General features: G+C 38.2%; 1 protein-coding gene across 2 annotated transcripts in view; it reads right to left on the bottom strand.

The window, feature by feature from the left end:
* The window catches only part of tmtops2a (teleost multiple tissue opsin 2a), a 50087-nt gene extending 32859 nt beyond the window's left edge, over nucleotides 1-17228 (bottom strand). Inside the window, exon 1 of one of the 2 annotated variants that reach the window (XM_084425776.1) lies at nucleotides 16297-17228. In XM_084425776.1, coding sequence (XP_084281902.1) covers nucleotides 16297-16771 — 475 coding nt within the window. In that variant the 5' untranslated portion in view covers nucleotides 16772-17228. The remainder of the gene's footprint in view (nucleotides 1-16296) is intronic. The other variant, XM_084425777.1, reaches the window with a different exon arrangement.
* Nucleotides 17229-22280: the final 5052 nt, after the last annotated feature.

The raw sequence follows: 22280 nt of genomic DNA, 5'->3' as shown, positions 1-22280 counted from the left end.
TAAGCCATTCATTTCGCGGCATTGGTAAGGCACTTTTACGTTGTCTCGTTGGTTTCTCACGATTCGGACATCCAGGAAATGCACACTTTAGAACCATTTTAAACACTACATCGAGACCCATCTGCGTCAAGTTCTCACGCATGCGTGGCGCTCTCGTGAACTCACTTGTGAACTCACTTGATATGGTTTCAATGGTGCCAACAGTGCAAATCTTAGGCTGTGGACAATGTGAAACATATATTGTTCTCTGATGAGTCCACCTTCACTGTCTTTCCCACATCCGTGGGAGTTACAGTATGGAGAATGACATCCAGACTGTTGCGTGTCCAGAGTGAAGCATAGGAGTGGATCAGTGATGGTTTGGGCTGCAATATCATTGTATTCTCAACTGTGCTTGATGGGTGCGTCACTGCAAAGGACCACCGAACCATTCAGGAGATCCATGTGCACCTAATGGTTCAAACATTGTACCCTGAAGGGGTGCCATGTATCAGCATGATAATGCACCAATACTCACAGCAAGACATGTGACAGAATGGTTTGATGAACATGAAAGTGAAGTTGAACATCTCCCATGGCATGTACAGTCACTAGATCTTAATATTTTTGAGCCACTTTGGGGCATTTTGGAGGAGCAAGTCAGAAAATGTTTTGCTCTATCAGCATCACAGTGACCTGGCCACTGTTCTGGAAGAGGAATGGCTCAAAGACCTTCAGGACACAGTGAAGGACTTGTATCTGTCATTCCCAAGACAAAGTGATGCTGTTTGACAACAAAAGGAGGCCCTCCACCATACTAATAAAAAGATGTTTCAGTTTTATATATATATATATATATATATATATATATATATATATATATATAAAATATATATTAGGGCCGGGACTCGATTAAAAAAAAAAAATCTAATTAATTAGAGGCTTTGTAATTAATTAATCGAAATTAATCGCATTTTAATTGCATATAAATATTTGACCTGAGAACAGTGAGAAGTAATTTTTTTCACATGGATTTTTAGTATACCATTGAATAATGACTTAATACATAAGCTTAAGCAACAAAATATTGTTTATTTTTGTTCAACCAAGTCCAGCAGACCAGTGCAATTTTTGCCATTAAGTGTAGCAATAGCATATTTAGAAATACAGTACATTTCAGAAATTCAGGTAGCCTATAGGTAGGTAGACCTTCTGTAAACGGTTTTTTTAAGTAAAACACAATACTTTCAAGTACATTCAGAACATTGGAAACCCTGACTATTAGAAAACATCTCTCTGTTGCTTCAGAGGCCATAACTCTCAATAACCTTGGCCAAAACAAGAAAGAGTTCAACATAAAGTGCCAGTTGCACCAACAACATAATACATAGTTCAACATAAAGTGTACCATTTAAAATAAAATAAAAAAAGTGCCAGTGATTGACCTCAGTCCCTATTCTTCCAATATCCTGATGAAAAATAAATCTCTCTGTTGCTTAGGCCACTGTTTGATCAACATTTCAGAAACAACAACCCCGTTGGCCTCAGGATACCTGTATGACTATTTCTTATACTTCTCTTTCAGCCAGTTGCTGAGACAAACTAGCCTGTTCACATTTTCAGAGCTCAAGGCTGCCCTTTTCTTTTGAACTACGTTACCTGCCAGTGAGAAAAGTCTCTCGCAAGGGACAGAAGTGGCAGGGCTGATGGTGGGCTCTGCCCTGTGGCGGGCCAGAGTCCCATTGGGCCCCTCTTCATCCTCTGATTCAGAGTCTGAATTAAACAGCAGGAGGCTCCTCTTCCTTGCTGGCTCCTCTGTGGGTTCTGAAATGGCTTTGTTTGGTTCTATTCGCAGCAGTGCCTCAATGCTGGGCCCTGCATTTTTGCGTCTCCTCTTGGTAGACACTTTAGGTCCTTAGAATCAGAATCAAGTTTATTGTCACATCACAGATTTACAGAGTAAATCACCCCCAAGGAGCTCAGTCACATATCTGCAGAGGATAGTTTAGGAAAGTGATTAATTATGGTGCCAATTAATAGTAGATTAAAAACAGTAGCAACTTTATACTATAGTCATAGTGATTATTGATATTCAGTACAATAAATTTAAAAACAGTTGGTGGGTGTTTACCTGCATGGTTTAAGGAGGGTCTCGAACCTCTGCAGTCTGTCCCACTCTGCTGTAGTTAACATGGTGAGCTTGTGCTTCTGTTTGGCTAGAGTAACCTTCACAGCCTCTTGGTTCTGCAGCAGACTGGCTCTTTGTCTTGTTCTAGTTGTGTTTGCTCCTTGTGCAGTTCCTCTGTGTTTGAGGGGCTATGTTTAAAATGTCCCACTATTTTACGGCATCTTGCCAATGTGGCTGTGAACCCAGCAAGGCAAGGCAAACTGTGATGGTCCTCTGCAACACGTGAGCAACACACGGCATGTGCTGGAATGTGCGCTGTCTCATTGCAGCGATCATGGTTCGGGCACTGTCTGTTCCGATTGTGGTGACTTTTTGTGTGATTTCCCAGGCCTCTGCTACAGACTCAAAATCTCCTGCCACGTTTTCAGCAAAGTGCCTAGTGGTGGTCTTCTGGATAGTTAAGGCAGATGAGTGAAGACGCCACTTGACGTCAATAAAGTGTGCCGTCACACCGAAGTAATTTGAATTGCTTACCGAGGTCCAATGATCCCCAGTCAGGGCAACACACTCGGCTTTCTCCAATAAATTCTCTTTATCTTCCTTTTCATTGTCATAAAGCTGCTGGACTCTTTTTGTCACTGTCTTTCTGCATGGCAGCTCATATGTTGTGTCAGACGACGCAATCTGTAGTACATTTTGCAGGCCCTTATCTTCTACCACTCCAAGTGGTCTACAGTCGAGTGCAATCCAGTGAGCCAGGCCGTTGGTTATTTTTTCAGACGTGGACTTAGTTACCCTGGTCCTTAAACCAGTCATCTGGTGGAGTGTGGGTTGGGTGTGGGTCCTTGTACTCAGAGTCGGGCTAACGTCCACGCTAGCTGCTATATGTTTTGCGTTGAGGTGATACTTGAGGCTCGATGTGCTGCGGTGATATGCGAATTCCTTGTTGCATAGCTTGCACACAACCATGCTCTTATCGACGCTTCCATCCGTTCGTTTTTATAACCAAATTTCCCATCCACGGGGCCAACCAAAGCGGTCTCGTCAGCTTCTTCGTTCATGTTCACTGTGGTTTGTTGTTGTCTGAAGTCATGAACGCTAGTTGGTGCTCCAGTATAATCGGTCCGCCGAAACTCATCCAGTGAGAAACGTTCCGCGGTGCAAAAATAAGTGTGATTAAAATGCGTAAAAAATGTTTAACGTGTTATTTTTTTGTGTAATTAATTAATCTTAATTAACGCGTTAAAGTCCTGGCTCTAATATATATATATATAACGGCCATGGAAAGTTTACTGTATTATCTTTTACTACATGGACAATGAAACTGAAACTCAATGAAACTCTTAATTTGCATAAAGCTAAACATATTTCAACTTTGTCGCATCGCTGGACATGCCTACATCCGGTCACCAACGGTCACTGTGGTTTGTGTCACCGGAAATCGCCAGCTCTCCATTGAAATTAATTTGATCATGACGCTATGTCACTGCATATCACTGGTGGTGTGAAGCGGGCTTTAAGTTGTCGTCGCCTTTAAACCTATACCGTGAACCTGGTTTAGGTAGCTAGCCATGTTTCAGTTTAGTTTGCACAACCCTGGGTTTTAGGCACCATGAAATCAAGCGTATAGCATTAGTTCTGGTAGGTCACGTCAAGCTTGTATCAGCTGACTCGATATATTACATAATACATTTCCATATATGGGAAACAAGTGCTTATATTTTTCAATATACAGCAATATATTCATTGACCATGAATGGCTATACATGAATAAATATTAAATATTTATAAATGAAGACAAAAATAGCATTGCATCTAATATTCACAAAGTTTTATCCTTTATTGTGTACATATATTGCACACACATTCTCATATAAATGTGAATGTATGTTTACACATACACATTCACGGAATGAGTTACAACAGATTAGTTCCCAGCATGCTTTGCTTCTGACTGTTAAATGAGAGCAAATGTTAAAATTAAGTGTTATTTAATGTGTTTTACTCAAGATTAATATAGGGGGAGATCTGTTAGTGTTTAATGTTCTATTATTTTGAAATTGAAAAGGTTTTCTAGTATGTGTGATCACCATTGTGCTGAAGAGTAGAGCCTGGGGTTAGGTTGACAATTGGCCAAACACCATTAAGGTTATAATTACTGTATTTTAAAAGTAATGTCTGTGAACTCCTCAGCACAGTGATAGTATCTTGGCTAAATACTTAACTACATGCAGGTGTGCTTGTGCTTTTGTTAACTAGCTTAAAAAATATAAGAAATATATTGTATTATATATTTCTCTATATATGTGTGTTTATGCTGCATGAGTAAATATATATTAGCAAGATATTACACATACAGTACCATATCTGATTAAATATACATCTATATATTATAAAGTGTATTACTGAATATAAAATTACATACATTATGATATTTTAGTAAATATATTGTCACATATTTTTCAATATATGAAAAGCGTCAATTCCTTATGTATTATTTAAAGGTGGGATCAATAGTTTTTGAAAAACACTTTTGGCCAATGTTGATATTTGAAATCACCAAAACAAACACGTCCCTACCCCAAAAGGTTCTCACCCCTAATTTGATAGCTCCACCCCACACTTACATACGCAACCGTAACCCAGGCAACGACTATGGCGAAATCTGCTGTACCTGCTGGCCAAGGGAATGATGTCATCAATAAGTGAAAGCAATGTGATTCTATGGTAATCCATGTCGAATGTGTTTTGGTAGTAATGTGTGTTTTAACGCATCAATGGTTCAGCTCCGTTTCACGTGGAAGACGACGCTCAACACCCATCCCCAAAACACAAAGTTATCATGATCAATTCGATAGCATGAGCATGACAGTTATAGTAACAAATATATTACAACTGTAACAAGATTAGGGGGTTATATCAATCACTAAATGAGGAACCAAACATATATTAGGAGTATATTATCTTACTTTTCAGACACAATTTGGGAGCCGACGCTTGAAATAGACAGTGGAGGAGGTTTAGACGCTCCAGGCTTATTTCACGAGTTCACACTTACATCATATTAAACAGAGTAAAGATTATGCGTATTTGGCGTGCTGTCCGGGGGAGGGCTCCGGGCTCTGAATTTGGCCCGAACCCAGAGTATTCTCCCCCATTGTTGTAAGTAGTTAGGACTAGAAGTGAGGAGATGGGGTGGTAGAGGGATGCTTTTAAACTGTCAATGAACGGAGGTAAGTTTGCTGTATATATATATATATATATACACTTCTTAACTCGTTGATTGGGTTGATTAACTAAGTGTGCTCCACTCATGTTTAATTAGGTTTGATTATCTGAATGTGCTCCACAGGTGTTTAATTAGGTTTAATTATCTGAACGTGGTCCTCCCGAACTTTGTTAATAAAACATGAATGTGTCTTTTTCATAGCTGAAGCGAACAACAATAAGATCACCAATGAAAAAAAACAAGCAAAGATGACACACGAGCATATTCAAGCAATGGCCAGCATATTTTAGTTCTGTCAGGACCACTACCGTCAAATACGATTGACAGTTAGCATACAGTTTGGATTGGCGGTATGGTTCCGTTCTGGGCGAGCAGCAATAACCCCCCTTGGGGTAAACAGAACAGAACCAACATGAAAGTTTGCAAATATATTTAATTCAAGATTTTAAAGTACAACATAATTCGAGAATTGGAGAATCAGAATGCCAAATCCTGACTGGGCGAGAGGAGGAGCTGGGGATGGAGGAGGGTAATTAGCTCCTGAGAAACGCGATAGCTGCTGATAAAACTGAAGGAGCTTATATATGTATACGTTGATAGGCGTCATATTCCTATAGGTAGATGTGGATCAGCTGAGGGTCAGCTGATGCGAGCTTGACTAACGTGACCTGCCAGAACTAACGCTACGCTTGATTTCTGTGAAACAAAACAATGTTACTCACCTATCAAGAGGAAATAAAGCAAACTTGGCGTCCAATGTTAGGCCTTCCCGCACCTTGAGTTCTCTCCAGCACTGGTAAGCTGGTCGGATATTAACACGAGTTCTACCTCTTGCCTGATCGTAAGCCTTCTTTTTAATTTTAAGTTCCGCAGACATTCCATGCCATCTCTCTCTTTCTGTAGTCGTTCGTGTGTAGAGGGTTGCAATGCTTATTTAAAATAATAATTTTGTATGATTTAGATATTATGTAATTATCATACCCTTAATCCATTACAAATGTACAATTTTAGTTGATCTATTATTAAGCACTTAGTTTAAATGAATATAAATATAACGATAATATAAATAAGCTTTAGAATAAATAGATAAAGCAATAACAATGACTGCATGTGAGCTTAAATGTTCAAATCTCTCTCTATATATATCAACTATATAAACAAACTTCACAACTTTTACTTGCACTGATAGAGCAAGATTTTTGCTCTTAGTTGTCTTCTTTCATAGACAGCTCTTTTCTTCTTGCTATGTAAATTTGTAATTCAGAATCATAATATTCTGCAGAAGAGAGAAGTAAATCGCACTGCTTCTCTCACAAGAAGAGAAGTTTCACTGTTGCACAGCATGTGATTGGCTGTTCGCTGCTGATGTCACACCTAAACTCCTATACTCAGGATCAAAGGCTGATTGGACTGGTTTGGTTTTGTCAACTCAAAACTAATCCTGTAACTCTGAGTTTGTTTCCCTCAGTTTGTTTCTGTCACTGTGAGCAGGGAAAAGGAGAGGCGAGGATCTAATCACAAGCAGTATTTATCAAAAAAACAACACACACACAAAGAAAGATAATTCAAGCAGGGAAAGCTGATGACAATGATCCACACGTAAAAAAACATAAATTCAACAAGGAAGATGAGAATAATCCAACGAGGAAACAGCTGACACAACAGCCTTACAAAAATGTGTAAAGACAATGACTGACAAACCAAGACTGACACATTTTTTTGAGGAGACACTTTGGGCCCTATTTTAACGATCTGAAACGCAAGTATCAAACGCGAAACGCAAGTAACTTTGTGGGTGGATCTCGGGCGCTGTTGCTATTATACCGGCGGGATAAATGACTCATGCGCCCGACGCAAATCTAAAATGGGTTGGTCTGAAGTAGCTACATTACTCATAGGTGTGGTTTGGGTGTAAGGTGAAATAAACCAATCAGAGCATCATCTCATATTCCCTTTAAGAACAGGCGCGCTTGTTCCATGGCGGTTGGCTATTATAACAGCGGATTTGCCAGGCGCACGCCAGGAGCGGTTCACAGCCGAGGAGACCAACGTTCTCGTCAGGGCTGTAAAAGACAGAAAAGTGACATTGTATGGGGATGGGAGAAACCCACCCAAATAAGCTTAGGTTAAACAGCCGTATAATAATTTTAGTAAATGTGTAAGCTAGATTTATGCCTATTTTTTCACATCTTCATGGACACCACAATGATTTACCTCATGCGGAATATTTTTCCTTGTAATTATGTATGGTTTGCAAAAATGGCAACTGCTGCATCTGTGTGTAGATGAGAGAAGCAAAGTGTATGTGCATTGTGCACACGCTACATTATGGCCAAGCATGCGCCCTTAAAATAGCATCTGAACGCGCCACTGAAAACGCGCCACTGACTTTAGACTAGGTTTTTCCTGCAGTGGCGGAATTGTTTTCTGGAACTGCAAAATAGCACCAGTGGAACGTTTGCGCCAGAACACGCCTCCTCTTTTCGCTGAACCGCCCCCGGGAGCGCAAGTTCATTCCCTAATTTACCGACGTGTGTCTGTCGAGGGAAAAGTCTGCTGTGCGTCAGGTGCAAAATAGGAATGATACATGCGTCAGTGTACAAAGTCAATTGCGCTGGGTGCTAGATAGGGCCCATTATATACACACACATGAAGTTTGTCAAGTTTAGAGAATTCCTGCAGATATTCCCTGCTCAGTGTATAGGGAGCAGTAAACTCATTGTAAGAACCGTGTTAATTGGAATGCATTCTCTACAACCACACACATGGCACGCATGTTCTAAAGATCCACTAGTACATCAATCCCATAAATGTCATGAAATTCAATGGCTACAGTATTTGATCTGACAGGCTCCAACAAGATCACTCAATATCTGTGCAACAGGGTGATCACTGTGCTGTTAGTCTTATTAGTAGAAAATGCGAAATTATGGAACAAAATACAGTTCAGTATAGTTCAGGGACCTTTCCAAAGAAGAACTCAATCTACAACTACACACTAAGCACTTTATATTAAACGTAAGAGCAGACACGGCTATGGTTTTACTTGAATGTGCAAGGCTTCCAGTGTCAGACACTTCCATAATACTGTCTATTATGCTGCTTGAAGTTGCAAACGGGTATTTGCTATCATTTTTTGTTTGTTTTTTAAATCACAATCGCTGGATTTTATCGCACACAGTTTTATGTTTACTGGACTTTTTGTTATTCACCTACAGTATAGTGGCTAATGAATCGGAAATTGTGCTCATTCACAGGAAATAGCTTCCACATTGAAAAATAAGGTGAATAGGTCTGGACAAAGAATTTGACCAATTTCTCATTGTGACGGGAACATTCTTTCATTCAAGTAATTCCAAAGGCCTGGAAAATCAAAACTGATACCCTGCCCATTATAGTTATAATAAGAGAGACTGATCAGAAATGGAAACCATGTGGGTGTTATGATAATACATAATGTCATCTGTTGAAGATGAGAGACTGTAATTATCATTATTATAATTCTGGTGAGGAAATATTCTAACAGCATTAATCACCTGATTTAATCAATTTCTATTTAAAAAGGTAGAGACAGGTAGATTCACATATTCATAAATGCTTTTGTCACAAGGGCTGATCCTGAGCTTCTTCTTGGCCTTAGATTTGAAGTTCCTCAGTCTTGGCTTTGGGAAGAGGTGAGTTATGCAATCTATTCCCTAATGTTCTCAAATCACTTCTCGGGCCTCTCTTCTAACAGGACAGCATGTTCTAATCTTCAAAGCCGTTTAATCATGTTTATCTGCGCTTAAGAGGATACTCTGCTCATAAGGATTTAGTCCCAACATGCTTGAGTGAAGACAAGAAATAAGCACAATTTGAGATTAACATGGATACACTGTATGCAGCTCTCTAACCGGGTCTCTCACACATACTAATGAGCTATCACAATATACTGTAAGAATGACAATGGCCAGATTTTCTAATTAATGTTTTTAACAAGGATGTAATGCAAGAATATAACAGTGAATATACCAGTCATCTTTGTACCTTTAAGTCGCTGTTTACATATGGTATATTACGAAGGGTCATTCCATGTCAAATCAACCAAATGTCAGACACTTCCTCAGTTCAAATCTTTTATTATGTTAATATATTTTTTCTGGAAAAAGACTATAAATAGCGATGAAAACCAATTTATTAAATGTAATTAACGTATATTGACTGAGTAATCCATTATTTTGTAGAAGGGGTCAAATTTTTTATTTTCACCTGAGAATCGGAGCCAAATTACAGGGGGATAAAAATGACTTTAGAAAGATGCCACCAACCCTATTTTATTTTTACATAGGGATTGGTAGGTCTATTTGTTAAATCTGTTTACTTTAGCAATATTTGTTGCAAAATTATTCATTTAAATGTTAGTGCATAGTAAAGACATTAAAGGTACAATATGTAAGAATTTTGCATTAAAATATCCCATAATCTCAAGGCCAGTGTTATATATTTTGTTAAGTTGATTACTTACAATATCCCAAATGTCTCCAACTATTTTTAAATCGTGAGAAAATTGCGATTTTAACCAAGGAAACGGGGCGTTAGAGCAGGGGTGAGCTGGGAGTCGCCAGTCAATTGCGTCATATCCGCGTTACCCGGTTTCCGCTCGTACTGAATGGAGTCCTGGACAAATGCGGAAGTTGTAGTTGTAGCATCTATCAAGCAACAAATGTTAGCTTGTTTCGTGCAGTCGTTATGGAACACAATTATTCTTTACCGATTGCAGCTGGTTCTGTCAACAAAGCATGCTTAATTTTATATTTTCCAAATGTAGCATTCGGTAATAGTTATGTTTATGTAAGGAAAGTATTATTGCTTTAGGTTTGTGTTTAGTTTATTGACATTGTTTATCACGTCTGGTGTTTATGACCATGTAAATAAATATAATGCGTGCAGAATTATTAGGCACGTTGATTTTCTGATCATATTTTATTCCCAGGAATATTTTGCCAATTCCAAACCATATTAATCTTAATAACTACTATTAATTTTGTATTTAATCATTTATAAGTGATATATAATTGTTCATGAAGGCTGGAAATGAAAAATGCCTTATTTTCAGGTGTGCAGAATTATTAGGCAAGTTTTCTTTTACAGATAAAATAAGCCAAAAAAGAGATTTAACAAAGACTGAAAAGTAAAAAATTATTAAATCCCCATGAGAACAATGCAATACTAATGCAATATTAGAGATTGCAGTTAAGGCATTCATCTTCTAGAATACGTTTTAATACGTTTTGGGAGTTCATTTTTAGTCCATCTCTGCAAAACGGACTTCAGGGTAGGAGATGGACTAAAAATAAACTCCCAAAACTTATTAAAACGTATTCTAGAAGATGAATTCTTCAAATAGTGGTAGAAGAGGATGTGGTGCTGGTCCTTCAAGAGTCACTCTCAATCTGTCTGTCTATAAAGCCTATAAAAAAACAGTCATGTATTTCACAACACTTCAGCTTATGATTCTTATTAAGAGGGGGTCATTTTTTAGGATTCTTTACCTAACCTAAGTCTCTGAGACCCTGACACCTTGCACTTCTGGAGACTCCAGGTAGGTTGCAGTTCTGGAAAATGGTGGCCCTGAAGACTAAAGGGTTCCTGATGGTTTCACACTTAATTCTTCACCATAATTCTTCATTTTTTTGCAGTTAACATGTGTCTTTTCTTCTCCACCTGTTTTTGTCTGACCCTGTTGACTCAATGAGCATTTCACTGTCCAATGGTCATGCCTTAACTGCAATCTCTAGTATTACATTAGTATTGTATCCTTCTCATGGGCATTTAATCATTTTTTACTTTTCAGTCTTTGTTAAATCTGTTTTTTGGCTTATTTTATCTGTAAAAGAAAACTTGCCTAATAATTCTGCACACCTGAAAATAAGACATTTTTCATTTCCAGCCTTCATGAACAATTATATATCACTTATAAATGATTAAATACAAAATTAATAGTAGTTATTAAGATTAATATGGTTTGGAATTGGCAAAATGTTCCTGGAAATAAAATATGATCAGAAAATCAATGTACCTAATAATTCTGCACGCACTGTATAGCATGTGTTATACATAAAGATTAATCAGTATTTTGGCAAATGATGTGGGTATGTTCGAATGTACTTTTACAACAATTGTTTAGAACACGTAAAACTGCGCAGCGTTATCACAACAATGAATTCGACATACAGTAACATCTATGATAACCAATTTAGTATTAAACCTTACTTTTCTTGCAGTTAATTAATTTTAATGAAATAAAAGTGTGATGAGGTTCAAGAGTCAGGAAGGAAGAAGACAGGGGTCGGCGTGACTGGGACTCGTACTTTATTAAAATAAAACAAAACAAACAAAAGTCGCACACAACGCGCATTCACCGTGGCAACCGCGACGGCACAAAACAGTTCAAGAATGAGAGCTCGGATCCACCGGTTTTCTTTGGCCCCGTTTACATGATGGGAAAACGCAGATATTTCCCTGCGTTTTGGCCTGTCATTTACACGAAAACGCAGTTTTTATCCAAGAAAACGATTATTTCTAAAAACTCCGGCCAAAGTGGAGATTTCTGAAAACGCCGGTTATGTGTTGCCGTGTCAACTGGGAGAAACGGGGTTTTAGGTTCTCAAACGTCACAGTATGCGCCAGAAAATGCTTACGTCATGTGAGCGCCCTATGTTTAGAGTTTGTTTGGCTACTATTTGATCATGGATGCTGTTAAGGTGGTACTCATTTTTACTTTTGTGCAAACGGTTTTGGCCTGTTTGCATTTGCTTCGCTGTCTGTCCACACAAACGAATCTCGCGCCATGTCTGTTGTTTTGAAAGGAACTGGAAGTCGCTCGTGCTATTCATTGTTGTCGATTTTGAGGATTCTGATTGGCTTGCATGGCTTTATCCTTCTCCCTACACTGCCGCCCATAGGTTTGGCATAATTATGATGTTGCTCGACGGCGTATTTATGCGGGTTGATGTAAACGACAACTTTTTTTGAAAACGATGTTGTGTGCACGATGTTATTTTTGAAAACGGAGGGGGAGAAATATTTGTTTCTCTAAATACCAGGCTATGTGTAAATGTGGCCTTTCTTTGCGTCCAATTTTCTCTCCAGTCTCTCTCTCGTTCCAGCGCGCGGCTTATAAGCCACGCCGATCACTTCAATAAGACACAGGTGTTCGTCATTTGCACTTGACCTACTTGCGGGACGCTTGTCTCTTCTCTCTCCCATTACAGACCGCGCTGAACCACGCCCCCCTCGCCACAAAAAGCATGTCATTATAAAAATAAAACTTAACCTCATCCATGAACATGATTTTTCGATTCCCGTCTGACTGATTTACATCCACGGTGGAGTTTAAAAAGACAGTTCCCATCATTCCACGCTCCTTCACATCGTCATCAAGCTACGCCGTTGTTGTTGTTTGGAATCTAGCACCCTCTAGCGGCAAAAAATTCTTGCATATTGTACCTTTAATATAAAGTGGGACAAAGAAATGTGTCTTCTAAGTATGCGTCTGTCACTCACTGTGGTAGTCTTTTCTGCCTGATCTCTAATGTTGTATTTCATTACTTCCACATGACAGAGGACATGCTGCACATAATGCAACATAGGGGAAATGTATTAATTAGTAAATACATGTAAGACATGGACAGCATCACCTGTGAATTAAGACAGATTACGAGAAAAACATTGTGCAAGCGCATGTTATATAGTGAGAAACATCTTGACATTTATAAAAACCTTTTTGGGGTCAACTTGGAAGGAAAAGGGGGGACAGTGGAACAACACAACCCCACTGTGTGTTTACAAAAATGTTACAAAGTTATTTGCCTGCTAATTTAATTCCATCTGCAGTCTTGTGTTCCACAACTACACTTCAGCAGCTGCTTTCCCATGCTTTAAAACGTAACTTTCTTGTCCAACTTCCAGGGGACTGTGATGAAATTAAACGTAGTATATTTTTCACCTAACATTTATAGCATTTATAGCACTCCAGCGATGAACTCCTTGAAAATAATTCAAAATGTATTAGTCACTACATGATTTAAATGGCATCACTTATGCATGTGAAACTTTAAAAATACTTTTCAACGATTACAGTCTGATTTACACAGGGAGGTTCAACAATGGCTTTAAAAAAAAAAAAAAAATTCTAAATCAATAACAAAGCTTTACTGACATATTTAATATAAAACTGCACTCTGCAGTTTTACATTGTGTGTGTGTGTGTGTGTGATTGGTGTGGTCCCGGTAAACCCTATGTTATAGGTTGTCCCCAGAAAGATGGCAATATCCAAAATCCTTGTCCTTGAGGGGAAATTTTTTGGCCCCCATGAGGAAAAAGGCTTATCCTCATGGGGACCAGAGTCATTAGCGATGTTTTTTGAAAATGTAAAAATGCAGATTTTCTGTGATGGTAGGTTTAGGGTTAGTGGATAGAATATAGTTTGTACAGTATAAAAATCATTATTTATAGAAAGTCCTCATAAAAAAAATAGTTTTTACATCAGGCTTTTACGGCTCATATAGTGTGATATAAGAGAATATGGAGCTCATACTCAAGGAGGGAAAAAAAAAACTTTTATTCAGAGGTACCAACTGAGTAAAAATATCCAATTTGGTGCAGTGGCTAATATTTCTATGACCAAAACATGAAGTTCTGATAGTTTGTAATGTAAATCAATGAGATCTGTATAACAGTATAGGCTATAGCAGATTACTTACATAAAATGCATAGATATATCAGTTGTCAATCTAGATCCAGTAATATGTAGTAAGATAAGATTAAATAAAAATCTTAGTTTTATGACCAAAGCTCTGTAGTTTTTGTGGGGGCAAAAGAAAATGCAATGCATTACATTTTAACATGTGTTATATTGATAAACATAAATTGCTTCAGTCCAGGACAGAGTTCATCTTGAAATATCACTGTCTAAGAATATAAAAGGATTCCACAGCAAAAAGGCATGTGCACGACCTGCGAAGGGGAAAATTTTTTGCAATTATTCTTGCTAAAGAAGTATAAACTATTAATCAGACGACAGAAGGCAGTAGACTGAGTACAACAGTTTTTTGTGATTGTTTTTTAAACAAAAATGATGTTAGGGAATGAGTTAAGGTTTTCATAAAAAAACAATAGAAGTATATTGAAAATTTGGAATGTTCCAATTTAGATAGCTAAGTAAACATTTATAACAGAGACAGGTTATGTTATGAGTTATATTCAAACCCACAGTTCAAGCTATTATCACCTAACAAACCTGTATTTTGTTTGCATCTTTTCAGAGCATATCATTTGATCTTTCCAGTTCACCCCTACAGTGACAAGACTAATACAATGTCACAAATCATCAACACCTGACGCAAAGGTTTACGACTCAACACTCTTATTGGCAAAAACTGGGAACTTAAACTGCTTTTGCATTTATTCTGTGCAGTGTTGTATGTCATCCATGACAGTCAGCTGAACTAATAACATTACTTCACTTCTTGCACCCTCACTGACATTTGTTATACATTTGTTAAACACAATCATCTCATTTTCTTGTGCGGATCAGAAACAATAAAGCAACAACATTGAAGAAATTACATTGTAGCACAAATGCAATAGAACAAGGCAGAGATGTTATGGAAGATCATATTATTTGACTAGCATCATCCTAAATCATATTCTTATTTATGGGTGCAATTTGCAATACTGAAGCATCATACCCATTCAAACTGAGTAAGAACTTTTTGAAGCAAGTGATGCAATTTCCAAATAATAATAATACATAAATAAATAAAATAATGTAGACTATCTTTAAAAATTAGACACGATTGTAGTAAATAAAAGTTGCAAAATAAAATGTGTTGGCTGAACTCACACATTCACGTCTAAATTTGAGTTCTGAGTAACATGTGAATGTGTGAGTTCAGCCAACACATTTTATTTTTCCACTTTTATTTACTACAATCATGTCTAATTTTTAAGGATAGGCTACATTATTTTATTTATTTATTATATTTTTTTGGGAAATTGCATCACTTCTTGGTTCTTGGTCGCTCAAATAGAGTTGCATTTTCTGAAAATGATTTGCTTTAAATAAAAAAAATCATTATCTACCCTTTCCTATCACTTGAATTTTGTAATATCTTTCCCCCCCCTTTTTTTTCACATAACACAGAAAGAATTAGGCTAATATTGTTAGCCAATACTAAGCTGCCTTTTTACAAACAGCAAAAATATAACTAAAATGCATGTACGCTGAATTCTCGATATCACAATCTCGATTTAAACAGTACATAGCGACAAATGACTGTCACTGTGAGTGTGTCATTGAATCACTCATTCAACCAATTCATTCAAAAATGCTAATTCATTCAGGAACAAAATAGCTGTCTTTAAGAGTGAGTCACTGATTTAATCAATTTGTTCAAAAATTATTTGAACATAAAAACACAAATAAAATTAACACATCAGGGAAGATTCAATCATATATACCTGATTCTCTTTGGTTGTGGCAAACTAACTTAATAGGAAGCTAAATATTTTATGTAAACTTTTAATTAAAATATTTAATTAAAATATTTCAAAAGATATTTACTGGGACTGAAAAATAACATTTTCTCAGAACCTTTGGTAAATTACATGTTTTGTTTAGTAGCTTACATTCAGGTTTTCTACAACAATGACTGACAACATTTTCTTTAGAATTTTGAGAGAATATTGATTTTTAAGCAAAAAAATAATAATTCATCCAGAATCATGCAGTTCTAAAACTGTGTAACTATTTTTGCTCAAAGTACATCAATCAATCAAGCAAGCAAGCAAGCAAGCCAAGCCAAAGCAATTGTTGACCACAGTCAACACACATTAGTGGCGTTTAGTTCCTAAATGAATCGGTTTTTGAATGAATCTTTTAAATTTCGAACTTTTTGATTGTTTCTTCTTACTCACCAAAGCATGAGTTGACAAATCCGTACCACATACACCCGTGTCTCCCCACCAGCCACCGGCCGCGGATACTGGCTGCGAAGCTGAGCGTGGTGCCGAACAGACACACTAGCATGTCACTCACACTGATGTTGAGCAGAAGCATGTTCACAGGAGTCCGCAGGGTCTTGAATTTACAAAACAGAACGAGGACGATTAAATTGTTTAGGATCCCGAATACCAGAATAGATCCCAAAATAACAGCGACCACATTGTGTCCCGTCCGTGACAGTTTCTCAGCAGGAGTGTCACTCCAATCTTGATCTAGCGCGGACAGCTTGTCATCATCATCCGTGCCGTTCGAAGTGTAACTGAAATTAGCTTCTTCAGAAAACATCTTTGCTTTACTCAGTTCAGCTGATATCACTTTCATTGCATGTTTGATGCATGGAGGAAATTCTTTCGGAGCTTCCCCACACCTGAGCGTGGACCATGCCATTCACGAGAAGTTCTGTGAAGACTCGCAATTCATGCTTCATCTAATACTGTGGTCAAATCCTCACACAGCGCGAGAATAAACTTGCTGGGCTCAGCAGCCCACATACAAAGCTTCCCAGTCCATCACAAACAAATAGGCTATGTAGGTTAAGCGTGTATGTTAAGCTTCATGTTGGTCATTTCGGAGGATATGATGCTGTCGCAACGTGTTATAAATTCAAGTCTGCAACTAATGCCACTGCTAATGTAAAGCAGATTCTCAAACAGGTTATCTACATACAAGCAGTCAAAAGTCGAAAAAAGGAAGTTAAATGCTGAGTAAAATAAACAGCAAGGCACATAAAAAGTAACGGATACCAAGAGATGTCCTTGTTTTTCCTGCTGCTAATGCGTTAAACGGCGAGGCGCTCACATCTCGAGTTTGCCACCTCTTCAGAGCACTTGTAGAGAGTGAGTGCGCATTTGTGTGTGGAAGAAGCCTTGAGAGTGACGTCGACACTCCATAGTAGCTAGCCTATGATCATCATAATAGCCTGCATTACGTTTCCATGTTGTAGGCTACACGGCGGACTATTTGCACATAGGCCTAAATAGACATAAAAAGACACTTCTGTTATACTGTAGGCTATGTAGACTCTGGGTTTAATATTTTAATATTAAAATATGTAATGTAATGTAAATGGTAAATGGTAAATGGTAACGTACAAAAATATTAAACAATGTCCAAAGGACAGCGCAAATTATAATTAATGAATTGTACACAATTTTTGCCTACACTTTATGTAACTATACATTTAAGTACTGAGTAATGTTAATTAACTACATGTACTTACTATAGGGTTAGGATTAGGATTTGGTTTAGGATTAGTTGCATGCAGTTATGCATAATTTATAGTTATTCCTATAGTAACTACATGTAACATAATGTAACAATGACACTGTAACATAAAGTGTTAACCTTTTTTTTTTATATCCCCCCCAGGTTTTCTAAGGTTTTCTAGTGTGGTTTTATTATGTTCACTTTCTTCACCAAGCTATATAGCAAACATATTCAGCAAACAGAATTCACTATATATATATATATATATATATATATATTATTTTTATTTAGATCTGTGCATTTGAAATCCACATGAAAAACCACCTCTAGGAAAAAAGATATACATTTGTGTAATTCGATCTTATAGCCCTTGTGGCAACTTCCTTGTGAGACAATAGCCTTTTTCTTTTTTGAAAGCTGCTCGGAGCTCATTTTAAAAGTGAAAAATACCTGTTTTATGCACCTCAGAAAAAAAGGTACAAAAGCTGTCACTGGGGCGGTACCCTTTCACAAGGTACTATAGGTACTAATGTATACTCTTTATACTAATATACCCTAAAGGGGTAAAAAATAAAAATAACAAAATAACAAAGGTACCATTTGAAACTACGATAGCTTTTGCACCCGTGAGTGTGGATGGCTGGAAGATTGACAGGCCACTAGGTGGTCATTCAGTTTGGTCTGAGGATGCAGAAAGTTTGCAAGAAACATCAGGCCCATCCCATATGCATTTAATCTCCTATAGTGGTGATCAGAAATGGTTTTGGGCCTGAATACTCTGTCCACATGATCAGACCACCTGAAATGGACAATAATACTCAGTGAGTGTGAAATGGTGTATTTTGTACTGACTTTAGTGATCGGATTCAGATTATGTTATACTACTACTGTTACTAGCAGGGGCACTGTATTATTTATTTTTGTTAGTTAGTGCACAATTATTAGGGAGATTACAAACAGATTAGATATTGGAGTTGCTTCTTCCTTAAACTGTAAAATTTTAAAGACTCTTGATATTCTGCATACAAGGAAAGATGTATTCCAACTCAAGTTTTCTGACCTTGTCCAACCACTTGAATACCAAATATTTTAATGCATGGATTTATGCTCACCATGACCCTGTCTGTTTAGTCATGCTCTGGCAATTATTTCAATATTTAAGGCTAAACTGTTTTGCTGAAGGCCTGTAAATTCATAATGCATTGGTTAACCTTGTTACATGTCTTCCCACTGTCTGACATCTAGACATCAGTACAGTACATCCATACATATGTAGTAACTACACCAGAGTCACACCATCACTTGGGCAGTAAGGTTTTCAACAGGACCTCTGTATCAAAAGATGTTTATTCGAATATCTACCCATCCACATCTATTCATTGCAACATAATAAAAAAGCTCTCACTTTAAGATCCAATATTCTTTATATTTTACAGATGCATACTGCACATTAAAGACAGGGTTTCTGCACAAGAAACTAAGCTCTTAAGATTCTTCAGGGCCATGACTCATCGGCCTCTGAAAAAGGCACAATATGACAATGATCTCATATTATAAGAAGTGTGACATTTGAGCTGATCCAGAGGTCCATTAATGAGTCTATCTATAGCGCTTATAATGTGTGGAGTGACTGACATCACGTATCTGAAAGAAATGCAAAACAGACCAAAAGGTCACAAATCTCAAATGTCTAGCATGATTTAATAATAAATTCGATGTAAATGGGAAACTGAAGACAGTATTGTGTAGTAAGACGCACATCCTGATTTTGCAGAGTTAGAAGTGTTCCTGGGTCAGCAAATTTTGTTGATCCTGGAGCAACATTCCTGTCCGAAAATGTAATGCTAAACCTAACCCTAACCATAAGTTAGCCCTAAAATTTAGAGGGAAATTATGGAAAAGATAGATGAATAACACTGATGTCGAAGTGTTGAACCTAATCTGGTTGAAAGCCTGAACTTGTCCCTCAAATCTGAGGATTGGATGATTGGAATGTTGTTCAAGGATCAACAAAGATGTTGATCCAGGAACATGCTGAACTTGGTGAAGTCAGGTTCTGCTATAAGACATGGGCCTCTGAATTCAACTGGCAACAAATAATCATACAAATGATCCAGGTCAGTTAACTACTAGGTTGTAAACCCGACAAGTGTGTGCGGAAAGGAACAGCCCGCCACATCACAGACCTCTTGTAGGGATACCCCTAATACAAGGCTACAAAGCCACCATACTCCTCCTGCTCCAACGAACCACAGAGGAAACCAGTTTGTTTCCTGTGCAGGGTGCTCTAGAGTGATCGTGGCCTCAACATCCCCCCTCAGAGGCCAAACCCACACGCTTTATAGCTTCCTGCCATGACGTCACCCGCCTATACGCCAATGGACTGATTTCACAAGTGCATCACGGAGCAATCGTGCTGCGTTGCAGTATTGCGTTGCAGTTCCCGTGTTTTCGATGATAGCTTTCGAACTAAGCACATTGCTGATCGATTGCTCCTGTCAGTCTTGCTGCTGCTGCTGCTGCTGCTGTTGAGTTGGTTTGCGTCTGTAAGCTTTGTATATCTTTCAGGTTTTGAATCATTATTTACTATCATTCCTTGTTGTTTATACTGCTAAATATAGCTTACTCAACATCACACATTAACATGACATCGCTAGCTTCAATCTAAATCGTTATTGCTAGCACAACACGCTAGTAATTCGCTAGCCTGTCAGCGTGCCATCCGTGCGCTCTTTATTTATTTTATAATAAATGTTATAAATTTTATTTATTTTATAATAAACCTTTTACAAGTTCATCAAACAACTTAGGTGAGTAGGATCAGTCAACAAACATGGTGAGTCATGTCATCTTCTTCTCTTATTGTCACTTGCACTTCATGTAACATGTATAGCATAGCCTTCTCTGTCAGTACAGGACTTACATGTGATAAATGCAGGGAGATAGTCAGGCTGACGGAGAAGATTTCAGAACTAGAGACACGCATCCAAACTTTAATCGAGGTTAATTGTAAAAGTACAAGGGCTTTAGATACTGCTTTGGATGCTTAGTGAACTCCGTACATTGTTCGGTTCCGGCTGTAGAGCCCATGCAGCAGGGCAATTGGATGAGGATGAGACACTGAGACGTTGAACGGCTCTTCCGTTTCGATTACCATAACAAATAGATTCTCCTCACTCAGTGAAACACCCACTGAGAATCCTGTTGAATGTGCCCTAGTTATTGGCGATTCTATTACATGGAACGTGAAAATAGAGACACCAGCCACCATAGTCACATGTTTGCCGGGAGCCAGAGTGCCTGACATCAAAGGAAATTTTAAAAGTGCTGGCTAATGCTAATCGTAAATTCTCAAAAAGATTATTATTCACGTTGGCACTAATGATGTTCGACTCCGCCAGTCAGAGATCACTAAAATTAACGTTAAAGAGGTGTGTGAACTCGCAAGTACTATGTCAGGCACTGTAATTTGCTCTGGCCCCCTTCCTGTTCGCCGGAGTGATGAGATACTTAGTAGACTGTCCTCACTCAATGGCTGGCTGTCTAAATGGTGTCCGCAAAATAATATAGAATTCATAGACAATTGGAAAAGTTTTTGGGGCAGACCTGACCTGTTGAAAAGAGATGGTATTCATCCCTCCTGGGATGGTGCTGCTCTTCTCTCTAGTTATGTGGCACATAGTCTTAGAGCTCAAACATGAACTGGGGCTCAGGTCAGGAAGCAGACAGACTCGCTAAACCGACCGTCTGCTAGCTGTCTCACGTCAAATTTGCTGACTTTCTATCAGAGTTAGTACTGGCTGCAGATAAAGTCCTAATTGTTGGTGATTTTAATATACATGTAGATAACGAAAAATATGCATTGGGATTGGCATTTAAAGACATTCTTAACTCTATTGGAATTAGACAACACATGTCAGGACCTACTCATTGTCGTAATCATACTCTAGATCTAATATTATCACATGGAATCAATGTTGATGCCGTTGAAATTCTTCAGAAGAGCGATGACATCTCAGATCATTATCTAGTCTTGTGTGAACTTCATTGAGCCAAGGCTGCAAAGTCTACTCCGTCTTACAAATATGTTAGACCTATCACTTCTGCCACTAAAGATTGCTTTATTAATAATCTTCCTGATCAGTTTCATCATCTCAGCATTCCAGATAGCTTAGAAAAACTTGATATTGCGACAGAAACTTTTAACTCTCTCTTTTCCAGCACTTTAGACACAGTTGCTCCTTTGCGCTTAAAGAAGATTAAAGAAAATAGTCCAACGCCGTGGTACAATGAGCACCCTCAGGCCCTTAAAAGAGCAGCCAGAAAAATGGAGTGCAACTGGAATAAAAAAAAAAAAAAGCCCGGTTACTATCGTAACCTTGGTTCCCTGAGAGGCGGGAACGAGACATTACGTCAGCGTGACGTATATGGGAACTCCTCCCTTCTCCACTTTTGCTGAAATCTTATGGGCAAACGCCAGCTGGGAACAGCTGGCCAATTGACGCGAAGCATGCAAATACTGACAGGTTCGTGGGCAGTATAAAATGCATGGGTGCGACAATTATGTCAGAATCACGGCTGAACGCTAGCACAGCTGATCAAACAGTAACCACGGCGGCTAACGTAATGTCTTGTTCCCGCCCCGCCCCGGGAACCGAGGTTACGATAGTAACCAGAGACATTCCCTTTC

The sequence above is a fragment of the Rutilus rutilus genome (assembly GCF_951802725.1).
Source record: "Rutilus rutilus genome assembly, chromosome: 12".
NCBI lineage: Eukaryota > Metazoa > Chordata > Actinopteri > Cypriniformes > Leuciscidae > Rutilus > Rutilus rutilus.
The sequence above is the reverse complement of the archived record's forward strand: the minus strand, read 5'-3'. Positions and strand labels throughout refer to the sequence as shown.